At 46.0% G+C, this 16,383-nt stretch overlaps 1 protein-coding gene across 4 annotated transcripts in view; it reads right to left on the reverse strand.

The window, feature by feature from the left end:
- The window catches only part of SERPINB9 (serpin family B member 9), an 11,655-nt gene extending 6,896 nt beyond the window's left edge, over window positions 1-4,759 (reverse strand). Inside the window, exons 1-4 of one of the 4 annotated variants that reach the window (XM_059399339.1) lie at window positions 4,656-4,759; window positions 2,096-2,273; window positions 1,734-1,871; window positions 1,281-1,398 (exon numbers count right to left, since the gene is read on the reverse strand). In XM_059399339.1, coding sequence (XP_059255322.1) covers window positions 1,281-1,398; window positions 1,734-1,871; window positions 2,096-2,263 — 424 coding nt within the window. In that variant the 5' untranslated portion in view covers window positions 2,264-2,273; window positions 4,656-4,759. Of the gene's footprint in view, window positions 1-1,280; window positions 1,399-1,733; window positions 1,872-2,095; window positions 2,274-4,317; window positions 4,407-4,435; window positions 4,527-4,595 lie in introns of those variants that run through there. The other 3 variants (XM_059399341.1, XM_059399342.1, XM_059399338.1) reach the window with 3 other exon arrangements.
- Between the last annotated feature and the right edge of the window lie 11,624 nt (window positions 4,760-16,383).

Raw genomic sequence — 16,383 nt, forward strand, 5'->3', positions numbered from 1 at the left:
TGGTCAGGTCACCAGTGCTGTGGGAACACCCACAAGGTCGATGATGGTGAAACGTTTCTAAATCACTCAAAGTAAAATACGACATGAGGTAGGACAACAAGGCAAGCAGGGATGGGCTGGGAGGGACTGGGGTTCTTTCAAGTGCTAAAATGGAGTGTTCGGTTTAATGCATCAAAGGTACAACCAGTGTTAACAGCCCACAACTACGCCCACATGTCAGAGGCAGCCAAAGGGGAAAGAGCTGAAAACGGGCAGCATGGGTGCCTTGAGGAGCTTCTGGAAGCATGTGGAAGAGATTTCACTATTTGATCCTCGAAACAAAACACCAGACACTCCTGGAAAAGATAAGGTGCTTAAGTGAAAGATACTCCCTTCTTCCCTAGATGCCTTTTCAATGAACTAAGAGAATCCCTGCTCATTTGCTGCCTCCAGATGCCATAAGTGGCGAATATTCCAAGAAGAAATAGTAGCAATAACTGCTAACTCTGTAAGGAAAGGCAACCTGTTGTTCTTTGTTGTCTGATGTATTGACAGAAATAGGAGTGTTCCTAGTGGTACTAAGTGGAGTTGGTGCAGAGGGCGCCCAATGGTTCAAACGTCACTGAACGTGCAGACCAAGATCAGAATGTGTCACTCTGTAAAACAGAAATGAATAAGGCTCAACGCCAAACAAAGGATGATTTCAGTCTGTAGAACTGATAAGTCCTGAGAGAGCCATTGGCCTACCAAATCTAGGCTCATCAAACCTAAGTAAGGGAGTGTACGTAGAAGACATGAAAGCTGCAACAGAATTAAGAATAAGTAAGCTTAATGGTCAGGGTAAAGGTGGTGGTAAGGGAGGTCCACAGAGAATTTCAAAGCCTAAGTGTATGTCTCAGAGAAGATTTAACCAATAGCCTCTTTCCCATGGGGGTGATGAGTTCACATGGGAACATTACAGGCTAAGTGAAAGTATATTTCAGGGTAAGTTATTAAACCGGAAACCTGGCTTATGAGTTTCTTTGGACATTTGTATCAGCCTTTCTGGTCCCAGGAGAATGGACAAAACTAAGTCTCTGTGGTTGAAAACCCTGAGCATCTGATCGGAACCACTGTGAGTCCATCAAGGTCGAAATATGCCAAGAGGCCCAGCCCGTGAGCAGACTCTGACCATCTGAAACACTAGTGCGATCAGAGCAGCAGGGAAAGCAAGGAGAAGAGGGAGGGAAGGGGAACCAGGGGGAAGAGGGGAAGGCGGGGGGAGAAGGACGAAGGGGGAGGTAATAACATGTGATTCTGACCTTCAGTCTTTTTGGAGACCCAAGTGTTGATGTGTTCCCTGGACTGTTCTGCAGCATTGGCAAAGGGAAGCTGCTCCAGCTCGGCATGGTAGAACCGAAGACAGGATTCCTTAAAGGTCTTTGGAGAGAAAAGCATTCAGTGTGGCTATCTTCCTAAACAAAAGTTTTAACTTCCAAGAAAATTCGAATCTTACATACATTTTATTAAAATGAGTATACATCTCTTAAAAATGGTCATATCTTAGTCTACTAAATACTAAAATATCAGAGTTTATAAATAGGTAAGTACCAAGCCATGAATAACAAGAAATGGCTAAATGAATTTGAGAAGTAATTCAATTTTAAATAACTCAAGGCACAGTTATGTTTACCATCATTTTCAGCTCTCCCAGATCTTGCTTTCTGACTCCATAGTTTGACTACCACTTTAAACCTTCTGCTGACTCAACTTACCGAGAGGAATTCGCAAGTCTTTTCTCCAAAGAGCCTGTTGGCTATTCTGAGCAAGTACTGGGTGCCACATTTGTTCACTTCAGCAAGAAGTGACTGGAAATTCTGGTGAATGTCTTTCTCTGTGCTTAATGAGAGCGCCTGTTGAGAAAAATAATCTCAGTGAAGGAGACTCCCAGCCTTCTCCTTTGTGTCTTGGTCCCCAGGCAGCCCCACTGGACAGAAATAAGCACAGGTGTGTGTACACACTCGGCTCCCCTCCCATCCGGCTTTATGGCCGTTCTGGAACCTGAGGTACGAAGCTGGGTGATGGACCCTAACAACCGAAAAGGCAGTCCCAACTGTGGGGTGAGAAGCAGGCTTACCTGGGCCATCTGGGCAGCAGTGTTTCCTTTTGCCCCCAGGAAGACCATGGCGAGGGCAGAGGAGATGCTCACAGGAGAATAAAACACGTTGTGTGAAGGGTTGTCTTGACATAGGATCTTGAAAAGCTGGATGGCAAAGGTGCCATTTGCTTCAGAAAGAGCATCCATTATGTGGGGTCTGAAGCCAGAGCATAAAGAGAAAGGCTGCCTCAACACACACCCTCCACACATTACTGACCTCACACGTGGCAATTTTGGAATTGTACTTTTTTTTTACATAATAAAACTCGTAAATATCTTTTTTTAAAGATTTTATTTATTTATTTGACAGACAGAAATCACAAGAGAGGCACGCAGAGAGAGAGAGGAGGAAGCAGGCTCCCTGCTGAGCAGAGAGCCTGATGTGGGGCTCGATCCCAGGACCCCAGGATCATGACCTGAGCCGAAGGCAGAGGCTTCAACCCACTGAGCCACCCAGGCGCCCCAAAAGCTCATAAATATTCTAAGTTGAAGGAAACACATTTCCTGTTGCTCTCTCCAAAAAGTAAGTCCAAATTTTAAGATAATTAGCTAACTGTCGCACTGGCAGAAGATCAAACCGGCTTGAGAGCCTTGGGGGAAAAGAAGAGCAATGGTTCCCGGGCACAGACATACAGCACTCAGCCTCCAGAGACCAGGGAAACCCAGTCTTCTCCATAATACTCTCTGCTTCCATGCATTTATGGAGAGAACTCCTGAGAGTTTCAGTTACACAACAGATCACAGTTTCTCATTAGCTGATTCTTGAGAAATGTTTGAGATGCTGGTAAGTGAAGAGAGAGAGGCTACAGCTGGGTATGAAATTGGCTGTGAGGGTCCCCCTGGCGCCGTGGGGCCAGGGGACAGCCAATGTGCTCTCCTGTTGGGCCGCCCACACCAGCACCCCCATAGCCAGTTAACTCTGTATATCTCATAACCCAACTCAGAGTGCCCCACCATTGCTAGCCAGCGGCTAGGCATCACAGGACCCTCGGACCTCGGAACTAAACATGAAGACACTGCATGTTTTTGTTCCACAATTCTTGAGCTAACTCAGAAACACGGATTTGGGAGTTTTACTCCTTAGTCTCAGAAAAAGCCACTAGAGTGAACTGTGCACGAGAGGGCGAAGCCCAGACCCGGGGAACGCCAGAATGAAGAGGTCAGGAGGAACAGAGAAGGGCCCAAGAAAGAGCAAAACCACTGAGAATGGGCCAGTAATCTGAGTAGCTACAGAGGTCAGAAGCATAAATGTGACTAGGCAGGTCTGTGACCAAACACCGCTCCCACCCTCCAGGCCAGGCTTCTCCAGGGAATTAACTGAGGGTGGAAATGAGACCCTCAACCACACAACGTCTGGTCTCACACCCTGGGAGATTTCCCAGACTTCTCCTCTCCCGCCCTCATCCCCTCACACTCATCACCAAGGCTTGCCTTCTGCTGTCTACATGGCTCTTGCACCCCTCTATTTCTCTTGAGCCTGCACCGAGTGTAGACCACCTGCTCCCTTTCCCCAATGCCGCCTCAGAACAGAGCCACCCTCCTCCTCTTCCCCCGCCCCACATACTCCATTCCGACAGAAAAGCAGAGCCTTTCAGCCCTCCTCTTAAACCTCAGGGCCCTTAGAATAAGCTAAGCTCACTTCGTTTACATGGCTTACGCTCCACCTGCCCGCCTCTGGCTCCAGCCACCGCCTCTACCCACCCTGACCGCCTTTCATTCCCTCCAAGTCATCCCTGGGCCTTTGAAAACACTGTTTATCCAACTCAGTTGGATGAATGGCACTCAGACCTCCTCTGCACTGGAACAGACTGGCGTCCAGAGACTTCTGAAGGCCCGCCCTAGACAGGGATCCCTTCGCCCGACCGCCGACCCCCTTCCTCCCCCCGCGAATTGCTGCTTGGCCCACTGTGGTCCCCCTGGACTGGAAGCTTTGCGGGGCGAGGGCCAGCAAGAGAGCTCGGGAAATGGGAAGTTCTCTACGAATTTGTGTGGAATGCCTGAAAGGATTAGGGTGGCTGAGAAGTGCTTGGATTTGCCGCTGCACACTGGGGATTTTAGCAGGAAAGAGGAGAGGTAGGGAGATGTCATTGCGCGGATCCCGAGGAGAGAGAAGGGGTGGGGAAGAAGGGCGGGTGGGAATGCGGCTGCAGGGCGGCGGGGCGACGGGGAAGAGGCGTGGGAAGAGCGGACAGAAGACCTACGCGGAGGGCCAGCGGCTGGGGCTAGCGGGGATCGGGAGGCACCGGCGGGGAGAGCGGCGCAGTCACGCCGGCGCCACCGAGCAGCTGCGCCACCGTGCAACTGCGCCACCGGACCCACCGAGCAGCTGCGCCACCGAGCGCCGGTCTCCGTCTGCGTCAGCAGGGAGAGGGCCGGGCCGGCTCGGTTTCGCTCCCGGCCTGGCGTCCAGTCTCCCGGCCGGAGCGCGGGGGTGCTCCCGGTCCGCCGTCCCCGCCCGGCCCCAGAACGCCCCACTTGCCGCCTTCAGCACTGCGCCGCTCCTCCCGCCGCCGCCCTCCCGGCCGGATCCCAAGCCGACCTCTACAGCCGCGCCGCAGGTCCCCGCTCCGGTGACTGGTCCCCGCAGGCCTCTGCCCTCCCCCAGGGCCCGAGACCACCTCTCGGCTTCCGCCTCTGAGGGGGTGGCGCGGGGGCGGCGCGGGGGCGGGGGGCGGCGCTCGGCAAACCCCCAGGCGCTCCCCGGCCCAGCCGCGCGAGGGGGACCCTGCAACCGAAAGGGCTGGAGGCGCCCGCGGTCCGCCAGAGGCCTCCGAAACCGATTCAGAAAGCAAAGGCGTTCAAACTGCAGGTGATCCGGCTATGGCCGCTGCGCTGGCGATCAGTGGAGGCAAAAAACGGGCATGGGGGCAAGGGCAGGACGCGAAGAACGCAGAAGTCCTGGCTTTTCTACTCTCAGTCTCCCGTGTTAGAGTGGGAAGGGCTGTGAGTCTAAATTAGGGGGAGGCAAGCCAGGCAACTAACCGTAATTACCGAGGCACATACTCTTAACGGGCTAACCCCTGTACTCACCTGACCCTGCCTCCCTTTAAAAGAAAAAATTTTAGCAGCTTTATTGAAATACACTTAATGCAACATAATATTCACCCTTTAAAAGTATACATTTCAGGGACATCTGGGTGGCTCCGTCGGTTAAGTGTCTGCCTTCCTTGCGCTCAGGTCATGATCGCAGGGTCTTGGGATCCAGCCCCCAGTCAGGCTCTCCTTCTGCTCCTCCCCCACGCTAATGCTCTCTGTCTAGGTCTGCTCTCTCTCTGAAAAACAAAAGCAAAAACACCTTAAAATACACTTGTTTTAAAAGAAAAAGTATACAGTTAGTTAGTTGTATACTAATACTAGATAGTTGTACAACTATCCCCACCACCTAACTTCAGAACATTGTATCACCTAAAAAAGAAACACGGTGCCCATTAGCGATTATTATCTATTCCCTCCTCCTCCAGCCCGTGGCAACCATTTATCCATTCTGCCTAGTTTTGCCTATTGTGGGCATTTCAGGTAGGTAGATTCATATATGACACAGTCTTTTGTGACTCTCTTCTTTCACTTAGCATGGTGCTCTCAACGTTGATCTTTGGTGGTTCAAGGTAACAACTACCTGTCTTTGATTTCTTCTTGTGACTGATAATGTAATAATATTGAGTGCATCCACGTATATATCTCTTTTGATTGTTCATTCATCAGTTGGTAGACATTTGGGTTGTTGCCCTCTTGTCTGTTATGAATAATGCTACTATGAACATTCACATACAAGTTTTGTGTAGACATATATTTTCGTTTCTCTTGAGTCTGTACCTGGAGTGGAATTGTTAAATCATATAATAAGTCTATATTTAACCGTTGGAGGAAATGTCAAAATATTTTTCAAAGCAGCGGCACAATTTTACCATCATCATTGTATGTGGGTTTCAGTTTCTTTTTTAATTTTAGCCCTCAGAGTGGGTGTGAAGTGCTATCTCATTATGGCTTGTAGTTACATATTTCCCTGATGTCTAATGATGTTGAGCATTGCTTTTTTGTCATGTGTTTACTGGCTCTTTGTCAGAGAAAAATCAATTCAAATACTTTGCTCATTTTCTTTTTTCTCTTTTTAAAGATTTGATTTATTTATTTGACAGACAAGTAGGCATCTGAACTTCTCAGATGTCAGTGCTTTTTCCATGTGGAAAAGCAGAGTTAAATCATAAAATCCACATGACAACATCATGGGTCCATGTACACACTTATTATCCCCCCCCCCCCCCGGTCTCCCAGCTCCACAGCCCCTGTTCAACTAGGTGGTAGGTTCTGGTCCAAGACAATGCACAGACACTTTTCTTCTTATAAACACACCAAGACTCTTCCGAAATTGGCATGTTTTCCCTATCCAAGGGACACAATAGTAAAACAGCTAGAAAACAACTGAGACCAGCAGAGGTTTTCTTCTTCTTCTTCTTCTCCTCCCCCCACTTCTTCTTTTTAAAGATTTATTTATTTATTTATGGGGGGAGGGAAGCAAAAGAGCATGAGCAGGGGTGGCAAGGAGGAGAGAATCTCAAGCAGACTCCCCCACTGGACATGGGGCTCGATCTCTTGACCCTGAGATCATGACCTGAACCAAAAGAGTTAGACACTTCATCAACCGAACCACCTAGGGACCCCCAGCAGCAAAATTCCTGTTTGCCCTCACATACCTGCCCTGGAGTTAGCATCTGGTCCCCCCAAGAATTGTCACTCATTCTGTGTGTCCACAGGGAAGGAAGGAAGAACAGAGAGGTGACCTCCATTTGCATCTGCTCCTCCCCTGTGAGGGCTTCTCTTCAGTGACAACTCATGGAACACCAGCTCTAGTCCCAGTCTCTCCTCATTTTCTCCAAGTAGCCATGACAGGTCTCATCCATGGCCCCACAAAGGAAGCACATTCTGGTCCCAGGAGAGAAGGCGGGAAATCAGGCAGGCCCCCTCAGCATCCCGGGCAGGGGGGAGTTGGAAGCGGCTCCTACCTGTGGCAAGAGGCCATTCTTAAACTTCCAAGAACTTTGCAAGTCAGTTGTCAAAGTCTTGGTAATAGAAGTCAGCCATGGTGAGAGTGTTTACTCCACAGGAACCAGCAAACACTATTATTCAGGGCTTCCTCCTTCCCTCACCCCAACACACGCACACCACCTCTGGGTGTGCCTAGCCAGTCTGCTAGCACATTGATCCTGTATCTCCTGCCTACAAGTTTACTTCGCCCTCCTGGATTCCCTTCCTTCCTGGCAGAGAAAAAGATGTAAGTTCCTCACCTGTACTTAAGATTCTTGCTACTCAAAGTGTGGTCCACCGACTAATAGCATCTGTACTATGTGCAGTCTTGTTAGAAATAAGAACAGGAAGGCGACACCCAGACCTACTGAACAGAGACCGTGTCTAAGCAAGATTACTAAGGCAGCCATATCAACGGAGCCTAGATCCAGTGGCTTAAACAACAGAAATCTATTTACTCGCGATTCTGGAAGCTGGAAATCCAAGATCAAGGTGTCAACAGATGTGGTTTCTTCTGAGGCCTCTCTCCTTGGCTTGTGGATGCCTATCTCCTTTCTGCGTCTTCACATGGCTCTTCCTCTGTATCTATCTGTGTCCAAGTGTCCTCCTCTTAAAAGGACCTCAGTCATGTCAGGTGAAGGCCCACCCTAATGATCTCCTTTTTACTTTTATCACTTCTTTAAAGACCCTGTCTCTAAGTACAGTCACATTCTGAGCACAGGGGTAAGGACTTCAATATATGAATTTTGGGGGAAAAAACTCAGCCTATAACAATTTGTATCCATGTTAATGTTTGAGAAACACTGTCTGGATCAATCCCTACCCTGTCTTTCAAGACTCTTGTTCAATAATTACCAGGCCTTCAACAAACCCTTCCCTTCAGAATAAAAAATAATGTCCTTACATTTTTGGCATAGTCTCTTCTTAGCTTCATCAACCCGTCCATACCAGCAGTTCCACTTTTGAATACACAGTAGAAATGCGTACACAAGGGGCTGCCTGGCTGGCTCAGTAGAGCATCTCATTCTTGATCTTGGGATCCTGAGTTGGGGACCCAATTTGGGTATAGAGATGGCTTTAAAAAAGAAAGAAATACATACACATGTTCACCAAAAGATGTGCAGTGGTCTTCATCCAGCACTACTTGTAATAATCCAAAGTCGGAAACTCCTGGAATGCTGTCTAGTGGATGGATTGAAAGAAATGAGCTCAGGCTGGAACCCACGAACACTCAGACTCATTGCCATGGGCTTACCATGCCAGATGAGTATTGTCATCAGGAAGCAGAATGACATCAGGTCCTGGCTGTGCACAGGGCAGTCCCAAGTCCTGGGTTTGCACCTCTCTACATACCCTGTTTTAAATTTAGCTTGCTTAAATATCATATATACTATCTCTGTCTCCTCATAAAAACAAGAAGTCAAAATTAGATTACTGAAACATGAGCACAGCTTACCCCCTAAATAATATATCCAGCTTAAAGAACCCCTTGGAGACAGACAAGAGAGTTTTTACTTCTGTATGGATCTTTATGCTGGTACATTTAAATCTTCCTTGGTACATCTTGGTGTTGAGTACAGAGTGCTTGTGTTCCCACAGATCAAATACTACAAGGTGAGCAAGAATAGATCAGCAAATACAGAGAGACCTAAACTTTCTGTATTAGTTTTGGAAGGAGTTGTGGTTTTGTTCCTCTTTTGGGAATCTGCATAAAGAAATACCCCCATGGATCTCCTAATTCAAAAATATTCCTCCAAGTTAAGAGGATCGTTAAATAATATTCAGTCCTCTGGGGAGAAGGTTCTGGCTAGAAAAGATACTGTTGGCCAAAGGTAGTGATCCTTTCATCCTGAAGAGTTGCCCAATTTTGTCAAATAAATGTAACTCTAAGGCTTAAGAATATATTCAAATATACTTTAAACTTTTCTATCCTTGAGTGATATGCATGAAGGTTGAATTCAACCTATAGCTCCCATCCATCATCCCATTCAAAAGGGAGTGTAGGAAGGTATCTCAAGTTAGCCCCAACACCCAGTAACACTGTTTTCTGAGCTCAGAATTATAGAGCCTTGAATCTTAACACAACAGGCATCCTCATCACCCACATTGCAAAGTGTCTGAGTGAATGTAGAGCATGATAGCATGATAGCACGACACACTCATGCTGGCTGTCACTGGGCTCCAGGACTCAGAGGCAATTTATCTCCAATCCATATCCTATCACCAAGGACAGTAGCTGGGTTTGACCAAGGATGAGAAAACAGAACTCTCGCTACAAAAATCATTTTGGGCTTTTTCTCCCTTCCTCCCAGTAAAAGATACAGAGAGGACATGAAATCCACTCAGCATAGATTAAGAATTGAGAAGTGTTTTTGTTTTGTTTTGTTTTAAAGATTTATTTATTTATTTATTTGAGAGAGAGCAGGGGGAGGGGAGAGGGCAAGAGGGAATCCTCTGGCAGGACCTTCACTGAGCGCAGAGCATGACATGGGGTTCATTCTAAGACCCTGAGATTTTTTTTTAATACTATTTATTTATTTGACAGAGAGAGACCACAAGCAGGCAGAGAGGCAGGCAGAGAGAGAGGGAGAAGCAGGGCAGTCTCCCTTTTTATTATTTTTTTTAATTTTATTTATTTATAAAAATGAACATCAATTAATCAGATGTTTTCTAGAATGACCAGGACTTATCCATGAAGACCCAGCCAGCAGAAGGACCCATGATCATCCCCAAGGTGACTGAAGCTCGGAGCAGGCCACCTCCTTGGGGTGGCACCATGTATTTCTGACTTAAAGAAGAATGCTTGGCACAGCTAACCGATGGGATGGTTAGAATCATTCCATTAGTTCATGAATCTTACCATAACATCACCCTATATATTGCATGGTAGTTGGTTTTGTTCCACTTACTGCAATAAGGAAGGCTTTTTCTGGATTTAGGAATTTGGGAGAGGCTACCAGATTAAAGTCTCAGTTTGACAATAAGATTTTTGTTTAGGAAGACTATTTTGTCAGTAGTGTGATCCTGGTTGTGGGGGCTCTCTGTGCATTTTAGGATGTCTGGCAGCATTCATGGCCTCTACCCACTAGGTACCAGGAGCACTTCCCCCATTATGACAATCCAAGTGACTCCAGATGTTGCCATGGGTCTTCCGAGGGGACACCATTGCCCCCAGCTGAAAACTTGTGTAGCAAATGTATTCCTATCAGAAAAGTATGATAACAGGGAGCAGAAAGAAAAGAAAAAGATAGGTCTTTGGGATTGAGTCTAACATGGCCTCAGGGAACATGAGAAAGAGCAGACATAAAAACGAAAATGTCTCACTAGCAATTTTACAGAAGTTCTCCAGACCAGATTGTGATTAAATGTCAAGTCAGAATGGAAACTAAGATTGTTCCTGTATCTCCCTCCCCAACCCAAAGTCTTCCATCTCCAGTAAATGGGAAGAAGGAACCTTAGGGTGACCCCACTGAGGTTCACTGCTGCACTGTGGGGAGTGCTCATACAACCCCGATATTACATGCAAAATGTCTGCATATCACAATGCTCTGGGACACTTTCGCCAGATCGTCATAGAAACCCAAAACACAGGGAGGCTAAGGGCTACTTCCCAAAAGCATTACCCACTACTGCATTTTTACAGAAGGTCACACATAACCCACTAGATTATGTGTTTGGGGAAGATTATGTGTTCCCTCTAAACAACTCCAGAAGACATAAATTCTCTCATTTGTGTTGTATTTGTCACCATACATAACCACAATCTAAAAACGATCCATTTACAAAAATTCATGTAGATAACTCTCTTTCCATTTTAAATGTTTTTTTTAATTTTTTAAATTTCTTTTCAGTGTTCCAGAATTCATTGTTTATGCGCCACCCCCAGTGCTCCATACGGTATGTGCCCTCCATAATACCCACCACCAGGCTCACCCAATCTCCCACCCCTCGCCCCTCTAAAACCCTCAGATTGTTTTTCAGAGTCCATGATCTCTCATGGTTCATCTCCCCCTCCAATTTCCCCCTACTCCCTTCTCCTCTCCATGTTCTCTGTGTTATTTCTTATGCTCCACAAATAAGCGAAACCATCTGATACTTGACTCTCTCTGCTTGACTTATATCACTCAGCATAATCTCTTCCAGTCCTGTCCATGTTGATACAAAAGTTGGGTATTCGGGGCGCCTGGGTGGCTCAGTGGGTTAAAGCCTCTGCCTTCGGCTCAGGTCATGATCCTGGGGTCCTGGGATCGAGTCCCGCATCGGGCTCTCTGCTAAGCAGGGAGCCTGCTTCCCTCTCTCTCTCTCTGCCTGCCTCTCCATCTACTTGTGATCTCTCTCTGTCAAATAAATAAATAAAATCTTAAAAAAAAAAATTTGGGTATTCATCCTTTCTGATGGAGGCATAATACACCATAGTGTATATGGACCACATCTTCCTCATCGTTCGTCCATTGAAGGGCATCTTGGTTCTTTCCACAGTTCGGTGACTATGGCCATTGCTGCTATGAACATTGGGGTACAGATGGCCCTTCTTTTCACTCCATCTCTGTCTTTGGGGTAAATACCCAGTAGTGCAATTGCAGGATCATAGGGAAGCTCTATTTTTAATTTCTTAAGGAATCTCCATACTGTTTTCCAAAGTGGCTGCACCAACTTGCATTCCCACCAACAGCATAAAAGGGTTCCCTTTTCTCCATCCTCTCCCATACCTGTTGTTTACTGTCTTGTTAATTTTGGCCATTCTAACTAGTATAAGGTGGTATCTCAATGTGGTTTTGATTTGAATCTCCCTGATGACTAGTGATGATGAACATTTTTTCATGTGTCTAATAGCCATTTGTATGTCTTCATTGGAGAAGTGTCTGTTCATGTCTTCTGCCCATTTTTTGACATTATTTTTTGTTTTATGTGTGTTGAGTTTGAGGAGTTCTTTATAGATCCTGGATATCAGCCCTTTGTCTGTATTGTCATTTGTGAATATATGTTTTTAACAAAAGTTTAAAATAAAATAAAACAAAATGAAATCCTTTGCCTTTTTGTGAGCTAAATAGTTATAGTTTTATCTTATTTATCAAAGATGTAATTTTGCTATAATATACTGATACTTTTGTCTGGATAAAATAACTTTATCACTTGATTTCCCCCCATGAACACTGTCAGAGATTCTCTATTCTACACAACTGACCTTTCTACCCATGTCTGCCCTTTCTCCATCACCATGGTGCCCCTCCTGCTATATCAATGAGCCATACTGGTTTTCATCAGCTGGTATGAAGATGTGAAAAGATCAGCTGTTTGGAATCACAGGGAAAAAAGCATGACCTTGCTCTTCCTTTGTAACAAGCATGCACACCTGGGACATCTGGGCAGCAGTGTTTCCTTTTGCTGTTATGAAGACTGTAGCCAGGGCAAAAGAGATGCTCAGGGCCCAGAAAAACACATGTCCTGAGTTCTCCTTTTTCTCCCACATTCTTTTTGTTTTAATTTCTTTTTATTTAAATTCAATTAATTAATAGTGTATTATTAGTTTCAGAGGCTGAGTTCAGTGATTCATTGGTTGCATGTAACAATAGTGCTCATTCCATCACGTGTCCTCCTTAATGCCCATCACCCAGTTACCCATCCCCCCCCACCTCCCCTCCAGCAACCCTCAGTTTGTTTCCTAGAGATAAGGGTCTCTTATGATTTGTCTCCCTCTCTGATTTTGTCTTATTTTCTTTTTTTCTTCCTTCCCTTATGATTCTCTGTTTTGTTTCTTAAATTCCACATATGAGTGAGATCATATGGTAATTGTCTTTCTCTGATTGAGTTATTTTGCTTAGCATAATACCCTCTAGTTCCATCCACATCATTGCAAATAACAAGGCTTCATTTTTTGATGATATATATATATATATATGAATATTATTCATATATATATATCATATATATATGAATATTATTCATATATATATATATATATATATATATAATCTTACATCTTTTTTATCCATTCATCTGTTGATGGACATCTGGGCTCTTTCCATAGTTTGGTTATTGTGGATATTGCTGCTATAAACATTGGGATGCAGGTGCTCCTTTGAATCAGCGCTTTTGTATTCTTAGATAAATACCTGTTAGTGCAATTTCTGGGTCATAGGGTAGCTCTATTTTCAACTTTTTGAGGAACCTCCATATTGTTTCCCAGAGTGACTGTACCAGCTTACGTTCCCACCAACAGTGTAGGAGGGTTCCCCCTTCTCTGCATCCTTGCCAAGGTCTCTTGTTTCTTGACTTGCTAATTTTAGCCATTCTATCTAGTGTGAAGTGGCATCTCATTGTGGTTTTGACTTATATTTCTCTGATGCCGAGCAAGGTTGAGCATTTTTTCATGTGTCTATTGGCCATGTTGGCCATGACTTCTTTGGAGAAATGTCTATTGATGTCTTCTACCCATTTCTTGATGGGATTATTTGTTGTTTGGGTGTTGAGTTTAATAAGTTCTTTATAGATCTTAGATCCTAGCCCTTTATCTGATAAGACATTTGCAAATATCTTCTCCCATTCTGTGGGCCATCTTTTTGTTTTTTGAGAAAAGCCCCCAAATGGCCAAAGGAATGTGGAAAAGAAAACCAAAGCTGGTGGCATCACAATTCCAGACTTCCCCACATTCTTTTTTTTTTTTTTTAAGATTTTATTTTTTTTTTTAAGATTTTATTTATTTATTTGTCAGAGAGAGAGCGAGTGAGAGCGAGCACAGGCAGACAGAGTGGAAGGCAGAGGCAGAGGGAGAAGCAGGCTCCCTGCGGAGGGCAAGGAGCCAGATGTGGGACTCGATCCCAGGACGCTGGGATCATGACCTGAGCCGAAGGCAGCTGCTTAACCAACTGAGCCACCCAGGCGTCCCTTTTTAGAGATTTTATTTATTTACTTGACAGAGAGAGATCACAGTAGGCAGAGAGGTAGGCAGAGAGAGAAGGAAGGGAAGCAGGGCCCCTGCTGAGCAGAGAGCCCAATGCGGGACTCGATCCCAGGACCCTGAGATCATGACCTGAGCCGAAGGCAGCAGCTTAACCCACTGAGCCACCCAGGCGCCCGACTTCCCCACATTCTTAATGAGCTAATGGCAAAAGTACCACTTGCAACACAAGCAAGTCTGTGACCTAAAGAATCATCGGGGAAAGTCGAAATCGAAAGCATAATCCAGAAGCACATCCAGTCCATTTTTAGTCACCTTGTCATTTGTACCTCTGCCAGTGGACAGCGGATGTGTTCAGCAGAATAATGGCCCCCAAAGATGTCCACGCCCTCATCCTCAAACCCTGTGACTGTGTCACCTTATATGGTAAAAGGGACTTGACAAATGTGATCAAGTTCAGGACCTTGTGAGTCTCATAGGGCCAAGACTAGGGGAGAGAAGAGCTGGCTGAGGGAGACTAAGGAGTTGGGGAATCACCATTTCAAAATGAGCGTCTCCTGGGTTAGATGTTTTATGTGACGCTTCCTCTGAAACTAGTTGTTTAAGATGGAGCGTCTCACATTTGAAAAAAAAAAAATTGTGAGGGCCACTCTAAATATAGATCCGCCCAAACCAGTACTAATTAAGTCTCAAACAACGTCAACAAGAAAGTACAATAGTGGTATAGTTTGCTCAGCAAACTCTCCACATAATAAGTCATGTTAAATGCTGAAGTTCCTTGACTGTCCTCAAAACACAATGCCTCCCCGGAGCCTTCAGCTACACAGCTTGTCCTCGAAGGCTACAGGTTCTGGAAGGCTGGTGTGTTGGCCATGGACAAGCTCCCTGCAGAGCAGTGCCCAGCTTCCTCCTCCCGGCCGCTGCCGGCCCGCATAACCTCACTTAACACATTTCAGGATGAAATGGCTGAGAGCCAGAAAGAGCTACTCAAACTCCGACGCACTTGGGTCCACCAAGTAAAGAGACCCAAAGAGGGAGAGAGGTAGGTAGAGCAGAGAGCACAGAGACACAAATAAAATTTGAGTTTGACCCTACTTGACCATCTAGTTTTGCCATCTAGATGAGGCAGGCATAAACCTTGGCTGGTGAATGTGTGTGTGTGTGTGTGTGTGTGTGTGTGTGTGTGTGTGTATGTGCGTGTTTAATCATCCTGTCTGCATAGATCAAAGAATGAACTTGAATATCCCATCAATCTCAATCTTGGCTTTTAACCACTTTGACTGCCTTGTTATGGCCTGCTTCCAGTCTCTCCTTTTTTTTCTTTCATCTCATGCCCTTGCCTCCTTTCCTGTGCTGGAATGGAGGCACAGGAAGTGCTGGTCAATAGCACCGTCTTTCCCATCATCATCCACTCCAGAGCCAGGACACACAGGTGTGCATGCACACTCACGCAGTGTGCCTCCACAGCGTGTCTCAGCTCACACCAATGTCAGCAGGGTGGGAGGGAGGTAACAGAATGACTCGTTCTTCCACTTCTTCGTGCCTTGGTCCCCTTGAACAGTAAAGCTTCTGAGAAGGTTGGAACTTTAAACAACATGGATCTCTGGGGCGTCTGGGGGACTCAGTCAATTAAGCGGCCAGCTTTTGGTTTCAGCTCAGGTCATGATCTCAGGGGCCTGGGATCGAGCCCTGTGGGTGTGTCTCTCTCCCTTTCCCTCTGCACCCCTCCATGGGCGCTCACTCTCTCTCAGATAAATAAACAACATGGATATGGACCTACCAGCAAAAATCTAAAAATGCTTTCATTTCAATATCACATGAACAACACAGTGGGCACCAGGGCCATGTACCCCAGGGTCATGTATCCTGCATGGGGGGGGGGGGTCTGATTTCCAATCATTGCAATTAATTAGCATCAAACCACGTGTCCCTTTACAGGTGAGCACATAAGGCCTGGGGCAAATTACTGTCCTCAGATGTGGCAGAAAGAGGGACAGAATCTCAAAAGCAAGTCTTCTGCTTCCCAGTATGTAGGAGCCTCCCGGGAGCCTTGCAACCCAGGGAGCCACACTGCCATAAGTGAGTTTATTCAGAGAGCATTTACGAAGAACTTTCCTTACATGTTCTGGGGATGAAAATGCAAGCTGTGCTCCTCACCTGAAGCCTAGTCCCCACGGGAGAAGAACTACCTGACTGCACAGCTGGCCTGTGGCCCATGAGCTCGGTGACCACAGCTCCCTCACAGCAGGCTGACGGGTCTGAACTTGGTTGGGAAAGTCAGGCATGGTTTTAAACAAATGTGGAGTGTGAGTACTTTGGAGTCTTAGAAAAACAACGTGGCCCCCCA

Source organism: Mustela nigripes, chromosome 5 (genome assembly GCF_022355385.1).
Source record: "Mustela nigripes isolate SB6536 chromosome 5, MUSNIG.SB6536, whole genome shotgun sequence".
NCBI lineage: Eukaryota > Metazoa > Chordata > Mammalia > Carnivora > Mustelidae > Mustela > Mustela nigripes.